General features: G+C 40.2%; 1 protein-coding gene across 4 annotated transcripts in view; it reads right to left on the reverse strand.

The window, feature by feature from the left end:
- Csnk1g1 (casein kinase 1 gamma 1) overlaps positions 1-20,522 on the reverse strand; it is a 118,185-nt gene that overhangs the window by 17,780 nt on the left and 79,883 nt on the right. For 2 of the 4 annotated variants that reach the window (XM_021644223.2, XM_060384866.1), the window contains exons 7-11: positions 18,070-18,155; positions 15,878-15,962; positions 15,450-15,598; positions 13,520-13,627; positions 6,611-6,721 (exon numbers count right to left, since the gene is read on the reverse strand). In XM_021644223.2, coding sequence (XP_021499898.1) covers positions 6,611-6,721; positions 13,520-13,627; positions 15,450-15,598; positions 15,878-15,962; positions 18,070-18,155 — 539 coding nt within the window. The remainder of the gene's footprint in view (positions 1-6,610; positions 6,722-13,519; positions 13,628-15,449; positions 15,599-15,877; positions 15,963-18,069; positions 18,156-20,522) is intronic. The other 2 variants (XM_021644224.2, XM_060384867.1) reach the window with 1 other exon arrangement.

Here is a 20,522-nt window from a genome sequence, read left to right on the forward strand (position 1 = left end):
ATGTTAACGCTTAAGTCTCGCCCTTATTTTGTTGTAGAGATTTCTCAAAATTCCCAATATAATTTAATTTGAACAACTTCAAAGGAATGTTTTAGAAAAAAAAAGTGCTCTGATTTCTAGAACTCAGGCCTTTACGACAGAAGATCTGTGGACTGCTAGAAGGATGGGAACGAGGGTCTCCTGCCCATTAAGTTGGTTAGAACCAGAATGTTGACATTTTATTAGGACAAATGTTCTTCATCTTGGCAATCTGCACTCAATCCAAGAGAAATGATATTGTAGGTTATCCAGGTTAAGCTCAGCATGGCTCCACCAAGGGCCTCTGCAGAGTGAAATAATGCAGGCACATATCCAGACACGGCAGTGTACCTCCAAAATCCTAGTGCTTGGAAGGCTGAGGCCAGATGACTGCAACTTGAAGGCTAGTGTGGGATACACAGAGGAGGAGGAGGAGGAGGAGGAGGAGGAGGAGGAGGAGGACGAAGGAGAAGGAGGAGGAGAACAACAACAAGAAGCCAGACACAGTGGTGAATGCCTGTAATACTAGCAGTTGGGAGGCAGATAGTGGATAGGCAGATCACTGAGCTCCAGGAAAGCCTGGTCTACATAGTGAGTTCTAGGACAGCCAGAGCTTCATAGTGAGATCCTGTCTGAAAGAAAACAAAACAAAACAAAAGAAAAAACCCAAGCACACAAACAAAGCACAGGAACATGTGTTGTGATAGAAATATTACTGATTTGCAAAAAGCACAGTCTTGGCTAAGTATGGTAGCACATGCCTATAATTATATTTATTCAAGATGTGGAGGCAGGAAGATTAGAAGTTCAAAACTAGTCTTGGCTGCATAGTAAGTTCAAGGCCAGCCAGGACTATATGAGCTTCTGTCTCAAAACCCCAAAAGTGTGTCTGGAGAGACAGCCCAGCAGTTAAGAGCACTTGCTGCTCCTCCTAAGACCTGATCTCAGTTCCCCACACCCACCCACATCAAGTAGCTCACAGTGCACTTAACTCCAGTTGCAGGAGATCTTGTGCTCTTTTCTGTCCTTTTTGGGCATCTGAACATGTGGTATATATATAGGCACACAGATTTTAAAAAGTTAAAGTTAAAAATGTATTTTATACATAACTTAATTTTCATATATTGGTGGCAAAGCATTAATTCTACCCAGTCTTATCTATCTATCTATCTATCTATCTATCTATCTATCTATCTATCCATCCATCCACTGTTTACTGCAGTTCTAGGGATTGAACTCAAAATCACGTACATTGTAGACAAGCAGAATACACAGAGCTATATCTCTAGGTCTGTCATTTACTTAAATAGCTCATTTAAAAATATTATTACGAGATCATTGTACCCGAGTTTTTACCATTTTGGTGAAATAGTTCCCCAAATTCCTGACTATCAGTTTGGGGAAGGCTGCCCTTCTTGGACTGGCAACAACTATCAACCAGGGAATCTCCTAGCTTTTCGTTATACTGGTGAGTCTCTGATTCTTTGTTGGGTTGGATGTTCCCTAGACTCAATATACGCCTCTTTCTTTTTTCACACATCTTGACAACATACATCCTTATGTAGAGTCATATGAAAAAGTTAATGAGGTGTAGAAATTTTAAGTTGAGTTAAAAAAAAAATAGGGTTGTGAAACTATCTTTAAAAAGCCCCAAATTCATTCTCCTAGTTACCTTACTTTCCCTCTACATACCACCTTCTCTTATAGTAAATTTTAAATTCCCATGAGGGGGAGACACTGCATAAACATGGAAGTCGGAAGACAACTTTCAGGAGTTAGTTCTCTCCTTCCAACATGGGTTCTGGGAATCAAACGGAGGTTATAGGTTTGGCAACAGGTGCCTCCACTCACTGAGCCATCTTGTCATCTCTCTCGACCGTCATGAAAGCTTAAAATATCTGTACGGTGTGCTATGATTATGAGGAGGCTACATGTGGATGTCACGTTAGAGGTTAGAGGACAACTTAGTAGAGCTGGTTCTTTCCTTCTGCTTCTATATGGGTTCTTGGGATCAAACACAAGAGTCAGGCTTTGCCAGCAAGCGTTTTACCCACTGAGCATTTTGTTGGCCCAGGAGTAAAGATTTTTGAAAGCATCTTTCTTATTTATGTGCCACATTGCACAAGTGAAGGTTAGAAGACGACTGGCAGGCGTCTGTCAGGTCTCTCCTTCTACCATGTGGGCCCTAGGGATTAGACTCCCTAAGGCATCAAGGCTTTACCTGCTCAGCCATCTTGTTGCCAAGAACACTGATTTTTTAAAACTATCTTTTTACTATTTCCATCTGACTGGCAGTTTGGATGAGTATAGAATTCTAGGTTAGAAATAATTTACCCTCAGATTTTTGGAGATATTTTCCACTGCGTTCTAGCTTTTAGTCTTATTCAGAAATCTGAACCTATAACATTGATTCCTGACCCTTAGTGACTTTCTGGAAGCTTGATATTATCTCAATTTTGTCCTTAGTGTTGTAGCATTTCATGATGATGCACCATTGTGTGGTTCTATCATCCACTGATTCTGGTACTCAGTATGTCTCTGTGCTCTGTAAACAAATCTTTGAGTCTGGGAAATAATTCTGCAAATGATTTCCTCTCTGTTCTCTCTGGAACTAATATACTTAGAAATTATATTATTGTTTTGATCTCTCTTATTGTTATTATTATTGTTTTTTAAATTTATCTTTCAAGACAGGGTTTCTCTGTGTAGCCCTTTTTGTCCTGGACTCACTCTGTAGACCAGACTGGTCTCAAACTCACAGCGATCTGCCTGCCTCTGCCTCTGCCAGCTGGGATTAAAGGTGTGCTTCACCACTGCCAGGCAAAGACTGTTGCTTTTGCAAATATTGCTGCTGCAGTTTGTTGGCTGTGGTCCCATTCTTATTAAAGTTTTCCTCAGAAGCCTGATAACCTGATCACTGATTATCTGGATTATCTGCTTATGTTGTAAGTGGAGGACGCAGAGTGTCCACCTCTCCGTGAGGATTAATAGACAGTTAATGACTGCTGTGGGAAAGAAGAGACATTTCTTTCAATGTTGTAGGCACCAGTAAGTTGCTCATGTTCCTGTAAACTGTAATTAAATTCACTGGCATACATACAAATACACAAACACACACTCACACACACACTCTGGAGAGCAGGAGCATTACAGTAGTTGAAAAAAAGAGGTCTGTAGAGGGAGAGGGAAAAGAGGGTTGAGGGTGGGGAATACATTATGTAATGTATGAAAATGTCACAATGAAAACAATTCTATATAATTTATGCTAATGAAAATGTTTTACCACTTTGTTTCTAAATATATGTGTGTATGTCCAGTGTAAGTGTGCCAGTTAATTTTTTTTTTGTCAACTTGACAGAAGGAAGGGGTCATCTGGAAAGAGCCTCAGTTTGATCACTGATTGCAGTAGGAAGGCCCAGGCCACAGTGGGCATGCAGGCAGGTTGCCCTGAGTTGTATAAAGAAGCAGGCTGAGCCAGTTAGTCAGTATACAATGTTTCTACGATTTCTGCTTTGGTTCCCGCCTCCCCCAGTGACTGTAAGATGAAAGAAGAAATAAATCCTTTCCTCCCCAAGTTTTAAGTCTAGGTGTTTATCAAAGAAAGCAAATTGGGACAAAGGGTAAGTGTACATGAGTGCAGGTGCCCAGGGGAGACCAGAAGGTGTGAGATCCCCTAGAGTTGGAGCTAGCTGCCTGATGCACAGGAAATTGAATGAACTCAGGTCCTCTGCAAGAGCAGTATATACTTTTAACTGCTGAGCCATCTCTCCAAGGCACCAATAAAAACTTTAAAAGAAGAGGGTGTATGTCAGTTGACACTGTAAGAATAGGTAGGTCTTGACAACTCTGGATATTTCAGAATGACTTGGCTGTGCCATTTCATCGGGAGAATAATGCTGTTAGCACCTTTCAATTTTATGTCTGGTTGGTTATATTTTGCTGAGTATATTCTTTTACTTCTTGCCTAGAATGTCCACACCTAGCTATTGGCTTTCTAAAGCATTACATGGAAAGACAGTCAGTGAGTAAGAATACAAGCCGCCTACTCTTCTCTCATTGCACCTTGCCTCCAAGGGCGCCTTACATCCTTTAGTCTACAGACTCACTTTAAAACAAAAAGAAACAAACAAAAACCCTATTTACTTCCTTAATTTGTTTTTTATAGCAGACATGTTATTCTCATTTTGAATATGATATGTGAACTATCTTGAACTTTCAGGAATGAAATCATCCAACTCCCCAAGGACTTTCTCCATGGCACTGACTGACCCATAACCTGTTAGCACACTGTTTATTAGTTAATTCTGAAGAGGGAAGTACACCCACTTTTATACAGTGAGAGATCTTTGCACTTTTGGATAATGTATTTTATGTTGTTACTATTTCACTGCTTTCTTTTTGATTTGATGCTTTTGTCATGCTTTTTTATTAGAAAAATTAAACCTTGTTCTCAAACAAAACTATCAAGCTCTCCTTTGTACTTTCTTCTTTAAAAAGTACTTCTTTATGTGTATCAACACCTTGCTTGCATATATGTCTGTACACCACATGTGAGCCTGGTGCCCATGGAAGCAGAAGAGGGTGTTAGAACTCCTGAAACTGGAGTTACAGTGCCATGTGGTGCTGGGAACCAAATCTAGGTCCTTGGAAAGAGTGACAAGTGCTCTTAACAGTTGAGCCACCTCTCTAGATCTGCCACTTAGTTTTTCATTTCAGTGTTAGCTACTCAGCATTTCTGGTGTGAAACATCATAGTTGAACAAGAAATCAGCCACCTGTATGTCATAAACTGTCCATCCTCAAACACCCAGAACTGCCTTAGGTCCTGGCTGACGCTGCCCCTGAAACAAGGTGAGGTCTGCACTGGAGGATGAGAGGTGGGTGTGGGGGTGATAGAGAATCAACTGGGATGGACTGTTTCCCACTTCCCCTCTCCAAATAAAGATTTGGTCTCTGATGAAGAAAGGAGAACATGCAGGATCTTTACCTTCTTAGATTTTCAAACTATCTTTTGTTTGTTTAATTATTTTTGTATTATGTTTATACACATGTATATCTGTGTGACGGCATCAGATCCCCGGGACCTAGAGTTACAGACAGGTGTGAGCTACCATGGGGGTGCTGGAAATTGAAGCTGGGTCCTCTGGAAGAGCAGCCAGTGCTCTTAACTGCCAAACCATCTCTCTAGCCCTTTAACCAATCTTTTTTAGCATATGCCCTGCTTCTACAACTGAACTTAAAGGCCAATTCTTGAGCCTTTTGGGAAATCCCAGGGTGGATAGATCTAAGATTCAATTTTTGGGACTTCTGTTATTTAATCTGCCTTTCAAGTCGCAACGTTTTGTTGCTGTTACTGTTTCCTCCACCTTTCTATGGACCTGTACCTCTTTTATCTTTTTCTTTTCTTTCTACTGTTCTTTTTTGAGGCAAGGTCTCAATATGTAACCTTGGCTGGCTTGGAACATACTTACGCAGACCAGGCTGGCCTTGAACTCATAGAGATCTACCTGACTCTGCCCCTTGAAAGCTGGACCTAAAGATGTATTTAAAAATATTTCTTTATCACTGCTTCAGGAGGAGATAAAAGAAAATCTATGGTCAATTCATCATTTTACCCTTATATTTCTATGAAGTACTTTATAGAGCTAAAGGTGTCATAACTTCCTATGAATGAAAGATCATTTTTTGTTTGTTTTTTGAGAGAGGATTTCTCTGTGTAGCCTTGGTTGTCCTAGACTCACTTTGTAGACTAGGCTGGCCTCAAACTTACAGAGATCCACCTGCCTCTGCCTCTCAAGTGCTGGGGTTAAAGGCATGCACCACCACGCCTGGCTTGAATAAAAGATCTTCAAGTGAGTCATTTCTTATAAAAGCATATTCTAGAAGATCAGGCCTATTAAGATTTATTATATGCATGTAGTTCATTTTTATGCCTCAACTAGTAGGTCATCAGTATGAGAAAAATATTCAGTTGAATTTTTTCTCGTTATGATTTTAAAAATTTTACACAAAAAGAATGAAGAGACAGGAGATGTTGTTGGTACTTCACAGAGAAGAAAGACTCAGCCCAAATAAAAACAGAAATAATTTCCAAGACCAAATTTACTCCAAAGTGAAAAAAAAAAAAAAAGGAACCAGCTCAACTTCTTGAGTATCTACTCAGGAAATCCCTGCCATCATTACTCCCGTGTGATTAGGTGCTAAATCATCCATCATCCTGAGGTGAGTCAAACATGCATACCTCTAGTACTAGAAGGCTCCAGTTTTCAGTTTCAGGACTTTACAATTCAGACACTAACACACTTCTACTTTGCTGGTACTTTGCAGATCATGAGTAGACCAAGATTGTAGGGAAGGTTAACTCAATGGAGAAATTACATAGATGTTTCTAAGTCAATGACAAAAAGCAGCAATTATCTAGAAAAAATGACTTTTACCAAAGTCCACAAAGATAGAAAATCAGCACAGAGATAATCAGTTAAACAGATACAACTCACCCCTGCTTTAAGTGTCCATGTGATAGGAACCAAACTGCAAGAGTAAGCCAACATTCTACTAGTCAGGCTGAGAAGGCCAGGGAAGACAGTAGGTACCTGTACTGAACCCCCATGGCGGTCTGCGGCCAAGTGAGACGTCAGGTATGAGGTATTGGTCTGCCGGCTGGGCTGGATTTCCCACTCTCCTCGGCGCTCTGATGATGTAGTCTGCTTAGGCATTAGGAAGCGTGGCAGCAAGATACGGAAGGAAAAGTAAAGCAACAGAAAGCAACAACAAAATCCACTTCATTCCTGTTCCTGTAGGATTTCTGTTTGGGACCCGACATTAACAACTGCTGCAAAGTACTGAGAAATTGCCTGACTGCACTCACTTCCACTGACAAACCAACATATCAGCTGAATGAAAACCTCCACTGACTGAGAGTAGGGAAGGAGCCAACCAAAAGCTAGGAATCATCCTTCAGCTTCCACATTAGTGTAATTCCAGCAGCTACTAAGCAGATCAAATTCAGAAAGTTATAAGATGTTGAACAGTCAAACTCATAAATAACATCACTGATTTAAATAGCTGAGCAGATAAGTCTTCATATGAGGAACCAAGCCAATGTCATTTCCTTCAATAGGTAGCCCACTCCTCTCAAGAATGATGTTCATGAGACTTATTTTTTCTTCTTTCCCTCTTGTTCCTCCTCCATTTTTGAGACAGGGTCTCACTCTGGTAAACCTGACTGATATGGAAGTCATAGCAACTCTACTTCAGCCTATCAAGTGCTGGGGTGATAGGCATAAAACAGCGTATCTGACCACAAGACATTTACTTAAGTTAACAGTGGCTGGAATATGCTTTCTTATCTAAATAAATTAACAAAGTATTTTTCTTTAAATTAAAAAAAAATTTTTACTTAATTAAAAAACTTTTTTTTTTTTAGATTTCTTTTATATGTATGAGTGGTTTGCCTACATGTATGTATGTATACCATGTGCCTACAGAGATCGGAAGAAGGTGTCAGATCCCCTGGAATTGGAGTTATAAATGGTTGTGAGTCACTATGTGGGTCCTGAAACCTGAATCTAGTTCCTCTGGAAGAGCAGCCAGTGTTGGTAATCACTGAGCGATCTCTCCAGCCTCAAAATATCTTTTTAAGGGAGATTCACATGCAAAGAACAAGCAAGCACAGAAAGACAAAAAATAAAGCTTCCTTAGCCAGTTGCATCTAATCTGGAATTAGAAACAATTTACTAATTGACATGGTTGGTGTGAATTACTTTCTTTTAGAAGGCAAAAGGCAAATATTTATTCAGCAAAAATAGGGCCTTCAATGAAAACCTCTTCCAACTGCTTCTATTTTTGCTGCCTTTCAGGCTGCCTTCATGTCTTCTTTACCTGTTTATTGTCTAAGATCTCATGCTACTCTGCTCTCGCTGGTGTGTGACTTTCTGTTCTGAAGAATCTGAACTATGTGCTTCTTGCCCTGTAAGGGAGATGGCTGAGGAGATGCTAACATCATGCTTCACAGCTGTAACAGCCCTAAAGCTCTAAATAATGCAAAATGAGTAGTTCCAGAGGAGAAATGTGGGATTAGTAAATCAAATTTTAATTGCTGTTGATATCAACAGTAGCAGGGGTTGGGATACAATATTCTCCTCTCCATGAATACTAGGTAAGGAACTTCTAACTCTCAGAAATGCTGATAACTATAAATGTGTATTCTATAGCTTAAAGCTCCAAATTGACTAACTCTCTCTAAGGATTTCACTGATAGGAATTGCTTAAAGCTCACCAGTAAGTCACTAAAAGACATTTCTTACAGAGCTACAATTGTTATTGTCATTGTTATTGACAGACGATGAGGTCACATGGATAATAACAGCAGTGTAGAAGATCCTGATCTTATTTGCTATTATTTCCTGCAGGGGACGAGGAGGCTCAATATAGCTGTATTAACTTGCTTACTATGTAATTTCTACAAGCAGGGATGGGAAGGGGATTAGGCTCCATGCTGATAGCACCACAAGAGTTCAAACTATTATAAACTATTATATTCCTTCCCTCCTAGCCCCATGGAGTTTTGCTAAATTGCTCAGGCTGGCCTTAAACTGACAAACCAACATCCCACTAGTGACCTATGTAGCTGGTATTAGAGTGTACACTACCCTGATGCTTCCTTTCTAATTATTTCTGTTGATAAATATTTAGTTTTCCAAAATAAAATATATGGTATATAGCACAATTATACCATGTTATGAACCCAGTGACATTGTGTGATGTCTAGACAATTGAATGTTTTTCTAACATTAGAATATATACAACTTATTAAGGTTTAAGCAGAATATTTAAGTTCTTACACTATTATGTAGCAGTAGTTCTACAAAACTTTGTTTACTTTTTTTTCTTTCTTCGAGACGAGGTTTCTCTGTGCACCCCTGACTGTCTTGGAACTCCCTGTGTAGAACAGGCTAGCCTTGAACTCAGAGATTTGCCTGCCTTTGCCTCTGACAGGATTAGAGGTATGTGCCACCATGCCTGGCTAACTTTGTTTACTTTTTGAGACAAGGTCTCATTATGTAGCCTCAGGTTGGCCTCAAACTCATTATTCCCTTGCTTCAGGTATATGCTAAACAAAAGTCCCACCAAAATTTAAATGCTTAAAAATATCCAAAGTTGGAAGTTGCTGATGGCTCAGCAGTTACAGCACCTGCTGCTCTTACAGAGGACCTGAGATCAGTTCCCAATACCCACATGGTGGCTTACAATTGTCTATAACTCAAATTTGAGGGGATCCAAGCCTTCTTCTGACCTCTGCGGGCAGCAGGCACATACATGGCACAAAGACATACATGTCTATAAAAACACTCATACACACAAATTTAAAAAAGAAGCAACAGAGGATCTATAGGCAGTTACTAGTTGCTGGGGGAAGAACACGTTTTCTGCAGCCCTGTAGCCGCTGGTAAGTTGCCCATTCCCCTGTTACCAGACCCAATTAAGCTCAATGGTCAAAAACAAACAACAACAACAACCCCCCCCCCAAAAAAAACACCCCCAAACAAAAGAAGATAGGGCAGTTGGAGAGATGGCTCAAAGGTAAAGAGCACTCACTGTCCTCCAAAAGACCCAAGGGGAGCTCACAACTTCCTGTAACTTCAGTTTCTGAAATTCAGTACTCTCTTATGGACCACTGCAGGCACCTTCACTTACACGACTGTGTGTGTATGTGCGTGTGGGTGCACATGTCTCCAAGCACATACACATATATACACATTAAGTAAGTAAATCTTTAAAAAAGAAACTATGAAAGTAAAAGAAAATTAGTTGGGAAGAGAGAATGATCAATGGGCATGAGGGGGGAAGAGACAGGGTGATGAATAATGAAATATGAACAAAATTCATTATATCAATGCATGAAAATGTCACAATGAAACCCACCATCATATATAACTAACATATGCCACTAAAAACATCAAAAAGTCCATTTACTGGCCAGTTAGCATTCTTTAGGGTTATATGAGCCATGCACAAAACAATTACATCTCCCATAAACCCTTGTTTTGTTCTACTTGTTTTGGTGTGTGAATGTGCACATGTGACCAGAGGTCAACCTTGGTGCTATTCCCCAGTGGCCATGTACAATTTATTTTTTTTATGAAAGAAATCTCTCACTGGCCTGGAACCCACCAAGTAAGACAGGCTGTCTGACCAGTGAGCTCCAGGGAACTGCCTGTCTCAAGTCTCCACACTTCCGGGATTATAGGTGTGTGCCTGCCACCACGCCCACCTTTGTGTTGCTGTTGTGATTTTAAGGAACCTAGGTCCTCTGGAGAAGCAGCAAGTGCTCCTAACTATGGAGTTACCTCTTCAGGCCCCAGCTGTTCTTCACATGCCTCCTGGGGACACCACTCAGGTCCTCATGCTTGCAAGACGAGCACTTTAACGACTGAGCTACCACCCATTCCATAAAAGTTGTTTTTGCATTTGTTTTAGATCACATAAAAATGGGGAGGAAAAAAAGGCTTGTATTAAGAATGTAGCTCGCCAGTAGCATACTTGTCTAAAGTCCTCAGTTTGATCTCTAGAACAAGAAGTAAATTAAAAATAATTTAAAATGAAAGATAAAAAAAAAGGGCTGTAATGTACATTAATTTACACTTATATGTGTGTGGGTGACTGAGTCCAAACTTGTGTGCAGGCTGAGCCAGTGTGCTCTGACTGATGCAGAGCCACAGATAGGTACTGAAATATGCTGTGTGTACTTTGTTTATATTTAGACATATATGTTTATGTGTGTGCAGGTGCACATAATGTATGTGCACCTGTGGGAACCAAAAGACCACTGAGGCCTTGTTCCTCAGGAGTCAGTCTCTCACTGGGACCAGGAGCTTGATGGTTTCCACCAGCTCGATGGTCAGTGAGCACTGGGGAGCATCATATCTCTACCTTCCTTGCCTGGGATTATAAACTCATGCCATCAAGAATAGCTCAGGATCAAAAACATGTCCTCATATCTGTGCAGCAAGTATTTTACTGTTTGAGCTATCTCTCCAGCCTAGAATCCACTGCTTTCTTATTGGCTGCAATACTAGCCACCAAGTTAAAAACAACAACAACAACAACAAAAAACCCCAAAAGTTTAAGCCGAATTTCTTCACTATTAGTCTTCTGCTTTCTAGCCCATGTGCCTACTGAAGTTAAGGACCTATTCTCCAGCCCAGCATTTTGGGAGTTTCCTATTTTTCTAGTTTTGATTCCTAGGACTTCTTTATTAGATACATAATTGTTGCTAATGTTCTTTCTGCTTGGACTGTCTTGTTCCTTTCTATTTCCAAGAGAATTTCAAATGCAGCTTTTTTTTTTTTAATCCCTGTGAAATAATGTCGTGCTCCAACTAGAAGAAATGCTTCCTTCTAATTCCAAATGAGATCGGGCATGGTAGTCCATGTCTTTACCCCAGCACTCAAAAGATCTCTTGTGTGTTTGAGGCCAGTCTGGTCTGCAGAGACCTTGCCAAAAACAAACAATTCCAAGTGGTAATACTTTTTAATGCGTATCTGTTCTGCCTTATGTTATAGTTACCTGGTTACATGTCTTATTTATTTGTCAGTTATTTGAAAATAAGAGCTCTCAACTTCCCCCTCTCCTTCCACTGCATGGGTCCTGGGCATTGGACTGAGGTCATTAGTTAGGCAGCAAGTGCCTATACCTGACAAGCCGTACCACAAGCACTAAACAGCATGAAAGAGGTGAAGAGTGGTGAAGGTAGGAACAAGCAAGGGTAATGGGAACAGGAGACAAACTGTCTTATATGGACAATCTAGATAAAAAAGTGTATTTGTGTGACAGCATAAACTGCATTATTAGAAGTAGGGGATAAGTGAGAGAGAAGAAAAGAGGGTAATTAAGGGTAGCTGAACAAAAGCAACAAAATACATGAATAAAACTGTCTTAATGAAACTCATTTTTGTTGTACACTAATTAAAAACCATTACTAAAAAATGGGCAGAGATGGGCTGGAGAGATGGCTCAGTAGTTAAAAGCACTGGCTGTTCTTTCAGAGGTCCTGAGTTCAATTCCCAACAACCACATGGTGGCTCCCAGCCATTTATAATGAGATCTGTGTCCTCCTCTGGTATGCAGGCCTACATGCAGGCAGAACATTGTAAACATAATAAATAAATCTTTTTTAAAAAAGGGCAGAGATACAATGATTATGATTTTACTTTTATCTCTTTTCTCTTCCTTTTTTTTTTTTTTTTTTTTTTGTCTGTCCTGACAGGGGTTCTCTGTGTAGCTTTGGCTGACCTGGAACTCACTCTGTGGGCCAGGCTGGCCTTGAACTATCAGAGATCCACCTGTCTCTGCCTCCAGAGTGCTGGGATTAAAGATATGTACCACCACCACCTGGCTCTATATATTTGTTTCATCAGAAAACTGAAACCTCATCAGAAAAACATTCCACAGAAATCTATTTCCCACATTACTTCTGTTAATATTTTATATCACTTCTCATTGATCTTTTTCACTCTCCCTTCCCTGAGAGGAAATGTGAAGATTTATTTATGGACTCACTTATTTTGGCTTTTTGAGACTACTATCACTATGTAGTTGCACTGGCCTCTACTTACAGAAATCTTACTGTTTCCAATTTCAAAGGCTCAAACTAGATGAGTCTTCCTTTTTTGTGGCTATGCCAGAATCCATGGCTCTGTACAAGCCAGGAAAATACTACACCTGAACAGTATCTTTAAGGTATCTTAGACAACTTTCAAGTCAACCTGGGTAGGAGTGTGCAGGTTGCATTTTATACCAGGTCAGCTGAAAAACCAAACTGCCATCCTTCTTATCAGCAAACAAAGAGTACAACTGGCATAACCTCCAGATCCAAATGCAGAAGGACCCTGGGCATACCAAATGGTCTCTCTGCATGTCCAGCAATCCTCACTCACGGTCAGTGGTCAGGTGTCCTGAAAACCAGAGTTCTTCCTCAGGCCCAGATTGCTTGTGTTCTTTTGGAGACATAGTCTCACTACCCAGTCCTGGCAGGCCTGGAGCTCCCTATGCAGACGAAGCTGCCCTCAAACTCACACAGATGTCCACTTCTACCTAATGCTAAGATTAAAGGCCTATGACACATACCTGTTGGGTCAGGCCTACATTTCCTATATTTCTTTCTTTCCGTTTCTTTTTTTCTTTTCCTGGTTATTCGAGACAGCATTTACCTGTGTAGACCTGGGGTTCCTAGAACTCACTCTGTAGACCAGGCAAGCCTCAAACTCACAGAGATCAAACTGCCTCTGCCTCTGGAGTGCTGGGATTAAAGGCTCAAACTACCACCTAGCTCAGGCCCAGATTCTTTAGCCTATATGCCTCATCTTACTGCATTTACACATGTTCTAACAGTTGTTCCAATGTCATACTAAATCAGCTACTTTTCTTAACTCCATATAAATACTAACACAAAGAAGAGGGAGAACTTGGGGTTTAACAGTAGCTATAAAACTAACACATACCTGATTTCGAAGAGGCTGTTGCTGTGATGGCCTTTCCCTGTGTGTGTGGCTTTCTCGAGTTATTGCAGATGCACCAGAATCGACATGAACTGATCCTACCGGAGTAGGCTAGAAGAATGAAAGTAAATGTCAAAGGGTAGCCTGGTGTGGTGGCAGATGCCTTTAGTCCCAGCACTCAGGAGACAGAGACAGGGGATCTCTATGACTTTGAGGCCAGCCTGATCAACACAGTGAGTTCCAGGACAGTTAAAGCTATAGATTGAGACCCCAAAAAAGTCAAATGCGGAAAACAAATTTAATGTAATAGCTCTGCTGTTAGGAATCAGTCTTTTCTATTTCTTTAAAAAAAAAAAAAAAAAAAAAAAAGTTTAAATTTAGGTGGGTGTGGTATTGTGCATGCCTTTAATCCCAGCACTCAGGGAGGCAGAGATAGGCTGATCACTTTGAGTTTGAGGCCAGCCTGGTCTACAAAGCGAGTCCAGGATAGCCAAGGCTACACAGAGAAACCCTGTATTGAAAAACCAAACCAAACCAACAACAACAAAAGTTTATGTCTAAGGGGGTTTGGTCTGCATGCATGTCTGTGCACCGCATGTGCCCCAGGAGGTCAGAAGAGGGTGTTGGGTTCTCTAGAAATGGAGTTACAGAATTATGAGCTGCCAGGTAGGTGCTGGAAATTGAACTCAGGTCATCTAGAAGAGCAATCAGTGCTTTTAACTGATGAACTATCTTTCTAGTCCCTGCTGTTTTTCTTTCTCTTGTTTTCCCATGTTTGGTCATTTGCAGAAGGTAAGGTAATTTGGTTCTCAATAATCCATTTGAGAGTATCTTAAAAGGCAAAAAAAAAAAACCTATTCTACAGCATTATCTATTAGCACACTCTCTGATGCTGTGGACTCCTGGCCAGAATAGTAAATCCAGGTTTCATACTGGTATTGGATAGGTTCTACTCCTACAGAAGTCAAAGTTCTTCTACAGCACAGATAGTGCTAAACTGTGGATCATTCAAAAGAAATGTATAAAACACTGGCTTAATTAAAATTCTAGTATCTCAGGATATACATAATAATCTTTCAAGATTTATTTTATGTTGGTATATGTTCTTGTGGACAATTTACCCTTGTTCATTCAAATGCTGATTTCTCTATCCCAGTATCTGGTTTCAATCCAGGACATTCCATTGTGATGCTTAGTCTAAGCATCACTTGTCTCAAGTTTGTGTAAAAATGCCACCATTTGTTCTCTGTATTTTCAATTAAATGACCAGTGCAAATGGAGAGAATAGGGACATCCTGGCCCTGAGGGGAGGAGAAGAAAGGATTGGGAGAAGTCGGAGAGCAGGGATGGGTAGGAGAGGACTTTGAAATACAAGGAGAGATGAACCTAAGATATGACTAAAAGCAAGTATAATGGGTGAAATCTGAATGGTAGGAAACTATGCGGGCTTGGAGGTTTAGGATGGAGTAACTATTGCTCAGCATTGTGCTCTAGGTTAATTAAATAAATTGCAGTCTCTGTGGTGATTTGGGTATACAGCTGGTTTAGGAATAGCCACTGCTTAACTAAAATATAAATTAATAAATATTAATAACCCACAACAATTTTATTTTATGTATATAAGTATTTGGCTAAATGTATATATAAACACCATATGCGTGCCTGGTATCCACAGAGCAGAAGAGGGCACTGGATCCCCTGGAACTGGAGTTATAGACGGTTGTCAGGTGCTGTGTGGATTCTGGGAATTGAACCTGTGTCCTCTATAGGAACAGCAGTGCTCTTACCTGCTGAGTCATCCCTCCAGCCTAAGGATAGCAACCTATAGTGTTACTTGAAAATGGTTGGTAAATGCAAGCAATTTAGGTAGGACAGGCTAGAAAAAAAGATGGGGCAGTACTGGTCTGGGAAATTTTTTTTAAAGGATACTTACAATAGGCCTTCCAACCCAGTCATAGGCATAGTCAAAGGTGTAGCCTTTCCGTTCAAACAGATCCGAAAAGAGAGTCCGTAAATACTCATAATCAGGTTTTTCAAAGAAGTCTAATCGCCTGACATATCGAAGGTAGGTTGCCATCTCCTCTGTTAGAAAGAGGTAAAAAGCCATGTCTGTTAACTGAATGACTTCCTAGAGTTTAAGCTATTAGCCACACAAGAGTGATCTGTACAAATTACTTGATAGTAATGTTTTTTTTATGGACCAAATAAGAGTGATATCTTCCTTGGGCTGAGTAATAAAGTTTAAATTCAATGAAATTTAAATGATCTGGCTAACACCTATTAGTATTTATAGACACTGTGACATTACCTACTTCAAACTGTCAGTCACACTGGCTGTATATTATCCTTCTAGCATCCTACCTGGAAAGTTCTCACACAGAGCTTCAATGGGAGTATTCCTTTTGGTATCACCAATTTTTTGATATCTCTCTTTTAATGTATCAGCCTGTAGAAAGTAAAGAAAGAAAATTACCTCGAAAAACATAGTAAATAAATACATTTAAATATGCTTCAGACACTGGGATTAGAGTCTTTTTTAAGATACGTGTGGCATATATGCCAAAGGAGGCCAGACAAGGATGCCAGTTCCCTGCAGCTAGAGTTACAGGTGCCTGTGAGCTAACTGATGTGTGTGTGTGTTAGGAAATGAACTTGGGCACACTACAAGAGCAGTACATGTTCTTAAACCACTGAGTCATCTCTCTAGCCACAATAGTCATTTTCATTCAAACTGGCAGGATTTGTTAGTGGATCTATTTTCTCTTAAACAAATAAGGATGTTTAGACATGCTGTGTTTAGATGCATACAAACCTCTGCTTAGCTTTAGAAAGTCTTAATTGCAAATATGTTTAGTAATCTCAGATGAAATGGACAGACAGGATAAGAAAACAAAACATTATTTTAAAAACTGCAGCTGCTTAGAAAACTCCCATGACCACTTAAGAGTTCAACAGTGACTTAGCCCCTCTCCCTCTAAGGTCAGTTCCAGCTTCTGACAAATCCAAAATAGATGCATATACTAGTTGACATCCAAAGAAAATGTTTTCTCAGATGAAGTCACACATTTTCGTGAACTTTTCTGCAGTTAGTAATTCATCTTCCTACTTGAGGGGAGAGAAAAACTATTTACATATATACTGTCAAACTGAAAAGCACAGAAGGGCCAGGAGTGAGGAAAATCCTTTAAATAAGTTTCCAGGTTTGGGAAAACACCAACAAACAAAACCTTCCCACACATAATAAGTTACCTGCAGAATAGGCAGTGCTAACAAATATGTGTGTGCCAGTGGGTAAAAGCAGTCCAAATACAACACACAGGACTGAACACAGGAGGCTTCTGGACCTTGGACTCTGCATTAGGCTCTAGGCAGCCTGCTTTACTCAGAATTAAGTAAGAGCGAGAAAAAGTAAGTTGGAGAGATTCTAAATCCACTTCTATCATTAAAACGGGATCACATAGTCCATACTAGTTCCAAGCAAGTAAGCAGGGCTAATCAAATGTCGGCTATGTGACCAGCAACAAGGATGTGTAGCTATTTCTAACATGTCACTCACGATCAATGAGAAGACATACATGACTAGACATTAGAGATGAGAAGTGTTAGGAGAAAAACTTCAGAGAGAATGGGAGGCTCTGGCTGTAGCTCAGAGAAAGAACATTTACCTAGCACATACAAGGCCCTGTGTTCAATCAGAGAATGAATGGGTGTAGAAATCATGTCCTAGAAAGCAAAGGAAAATGATTTATTCTGCCCACCTGGAGGAAGGAGGTATACTTCAAATTATAGATTAAGATGCTTTTCACACTAATATGTTGAAATAAATTACAACTAAAAACATATCTTATATGTGACAATGTAAAGGGCCTTGTGAAGAGTTAGGAGGTAAAGTTTTTTAGTAACAGTCACAGAGTAATAATAATGCTCATAAGTGTATTAACTGTGTTAATTAAGAGTTTACTCACAGGTTCTGTATAACATCTACCTAAACAAAGTGACTAAAACTTATCTTTGCAAAAAATGGCTATTATTTGAAAAGTTACTTATTCAGTAATATTTTGAACAGCAGTGTTAAGCCTGAAATTTTTTCTGCTGTTTTAGTTAAGGTGAGTCCTTTGCCTATGTAGGATGAATAGATATTTTCCAGTTCTCCTCAGCAGCCTGGAAAAACCCTGCTGGCTTTTTTGGTAAATGTGTTGCAGCTGTTGTCCTCAATTTGTCCTGAAATTTCCCCGATACCCGGAGAACAGAGTTCCTGCTACAATGACAATGGAGGACAGACACCAGCGTGCAGAGAAGAGCAGCACTGCCGAGGCTGCCTGGAGGGAAGGAGGGAAGGATTGTGAAAACCCAAACACCAATCGGCAGGCATTTCGGTGAGCAGGCCAAATGTGAATAAACCGGAGCTCCCAAAGCCAGGTGAACACTTACAATGTGGACTAATCCCTGCTTCTCATCTCTGAAGGCAACCTTCCCCTTTGTGCTTTTTAGAGACACCACGCTGGCAGCTCTTTAATTATCCACTGAGCAGAGACAAACACTTTCAAGGATACCTTGAGTCCTTGCCAGGGTAGGCTGCCGCGAAGGAAGTACATGAACATATGGCCTAAGGCTTCCAAATCATCTCGCCGGCTTTGCTCTAAGAGAAAAGACAGATCACAGACATTATGTTTGTAGTTATTAAAGCAGAACGAGCTTTAAAACCAAGCAATCCCCCCTGAAGCCCTTCTGCTCTGGAAAGGCTCTGCTTACTAATCTCTGTATACATAAACCAGGAACAATATTTTAGATCAAAACTGAAAAACAGTAGATGGCCTTCCTCTGTTTTTAACAAATAAATAGTAAGCGAAGAGTAAATTCTAAATTAAAACCAAGGTCCAGTGCTAGACATTAGGCAAAGCATTCCTTACTCAACACTGTCACCCGCCTGAAAGTGAGTTAATACATAAATGCAACAGGACTTAACAGGGTATGAGCTGCCATTACCCTTTGGTTACCACAAGGGAAGCGAGCATCATTTTGAGCAGCTGAAGCTACTTTAAAATACTTTGGCTAGGCCTGCAAAGATACAAGCTGCAGAATGTCTAGCACACATGTTTAGCAATTTTTTTTTTTCCAAGACAGGGTTTCTTTGTATAGTGCTGTCTGTCTATCGGTCTATAGACCAGGCTGGCTTTAAACTCACAGAGATCTACCTGCCTCTGCCTTCTGAGACTGGGATTAAAGGCATGCACCACTACCTCCCCTGGCAATGTTTAGCAATTTTAATTCATCACAAAAATTAACCGTTTAGTTTCAAGTCAGCAGAGAACAATGTATCACTTCTTGGTTAACATTCCACTTATACCATGTATCCCATAACCACCTTAAAAAACTCAGCAAATTTAGCACTGAAGGTGTCATCTATGGATACACAAAATAAGTTGCTATCCTTTAAAAAGGATAAAACAAGTTGCTGGGTTTTCTTTCCTTTGAAATAGGAAGACGAATTAGTAACTGCAGAAAAAGTTGATAAAAATGTGTGACTTCATCTGATAAAACATGGTTTGTATGTCAACTAAATAATAGCATATGTATCTACTTTGAACTTAGTTATGGCTCATCACAGATATCTTTATTATTCATTGTTCTTGTTTTATACAGCTAGGGTTTCATGTAGCACAAGATGGGCTCAAATTTGCTTTGTAGCTCAGGATGATCCTCCCGTCTCCACTTCTCAGCTTGCTTATTTTAATTTCATTTCATCCTGTTTATGAGTGTTTTGCCTGCCTGCATGGCTGTGTACCACATTCATGCCTGGTGTTTGAGAGATCCAGAAGAAGGGGAGTTGGATCTCCTAGAACTGGAGTTACAGATGGTTGTTAGCTGTCTGGGAACTGAACTCAGGTCCTCTGGAAGTGCAGTCACTGCTCTTAACCACTGAGCCATCTCTCCAGGCCCTGCCTCCAGTTCTCAAGTGTTAAAAAAATACATACATGATTTATGTGTTTACTTTTTGTTTTAGCTAAATTTAGAGCTTCCCCAAAAGAAATTACAGCTGGGTTTGGTGGTGTACACCTTTAACCCTAGCACTAAAAAGGTAGAGGGAGATGATCTCTGTGAGTTCAAGGCCAGCTTGGGCTACATGAAACCCTAACTGACATGGTTGAAGGCAGGGAAGAGTACACAAGGAAAACTAAGAGACTACCTTGAACTTGTTTTATTTTTTTAAAGACAGGCTGGCCTAAAACTCATGATCCTTATACCTCAGCCAACCAACTGCTGGGATTACGGGAATGCATCACATCACTTTGCTATGTATCACCTTCAACTTGATTCTGATCTTTAAGCGGAAAGTAAAATCCAAGATTGTCATCTATGCTGGGAAATCCACAGAATAACTAAAAGTACAGCACAATGTATGATTGTTGCCTCAAATTATGGGAAACTTGTACAAAAAGAAATGAGTAGTAATACTGTAAACCTGGTCAAATTCTCCCTGCCAGAAAAGAAATAGTTCCTAAATGGAGAACCTATTTTTTTTTCGCTAAAGATACATCAAACCGCCTTCTAAATATTTATGATTAGACCTACATATTAGTGCTGCTTTCAACGTTTGTCAAGAAAGTTTCTGAGAGACTCATAACTTTCACAGTTTTAAGAATAAGTGACTGCTGAGTGCTTTCCCTTAATGGGACATCTCTACCCTCCAGCAAGACTCAAGAACCATTAAGGAAGAAGGTGTGGAAAGAATGTAAAGGTTAAGGGATAGGAAAGAGTGCTATGGAAAATGCTGTCTTTTGAATATGAAATGGCCATTGCACTCATGAACTTACAGCAGCTAGTTACCTGTAGAGGGTCAAGCCAGTCAATAACTCCAACATTGGTGGGGGAGATGCTCATGAGGCTCCACCCTCGGCTGAGGAGTGATTGGCAACTGATGGTTGCTGGAGGAAGAGGGAAGTCATTTTATTTCTGGGATATGGCCTGTGCTCATGAAGGCAGCATTAACTTGCCTCAGTGGGTT

Source organism: Meriones unguiculatus, chromosome 6, assembly GCF_030254825.1.
Source record: "Meriones unguiculatus strain TT.TT164.6M chromosome 6, Bangor_MerUng_6.1, whole genome shotgun sequence".
Classification (NCBI taxonomy): Eukaryota; Metazoa; Chordata; class Mammalia; order Rodentia; family Muridae; genus Meriones; species Meriones unguiculatus.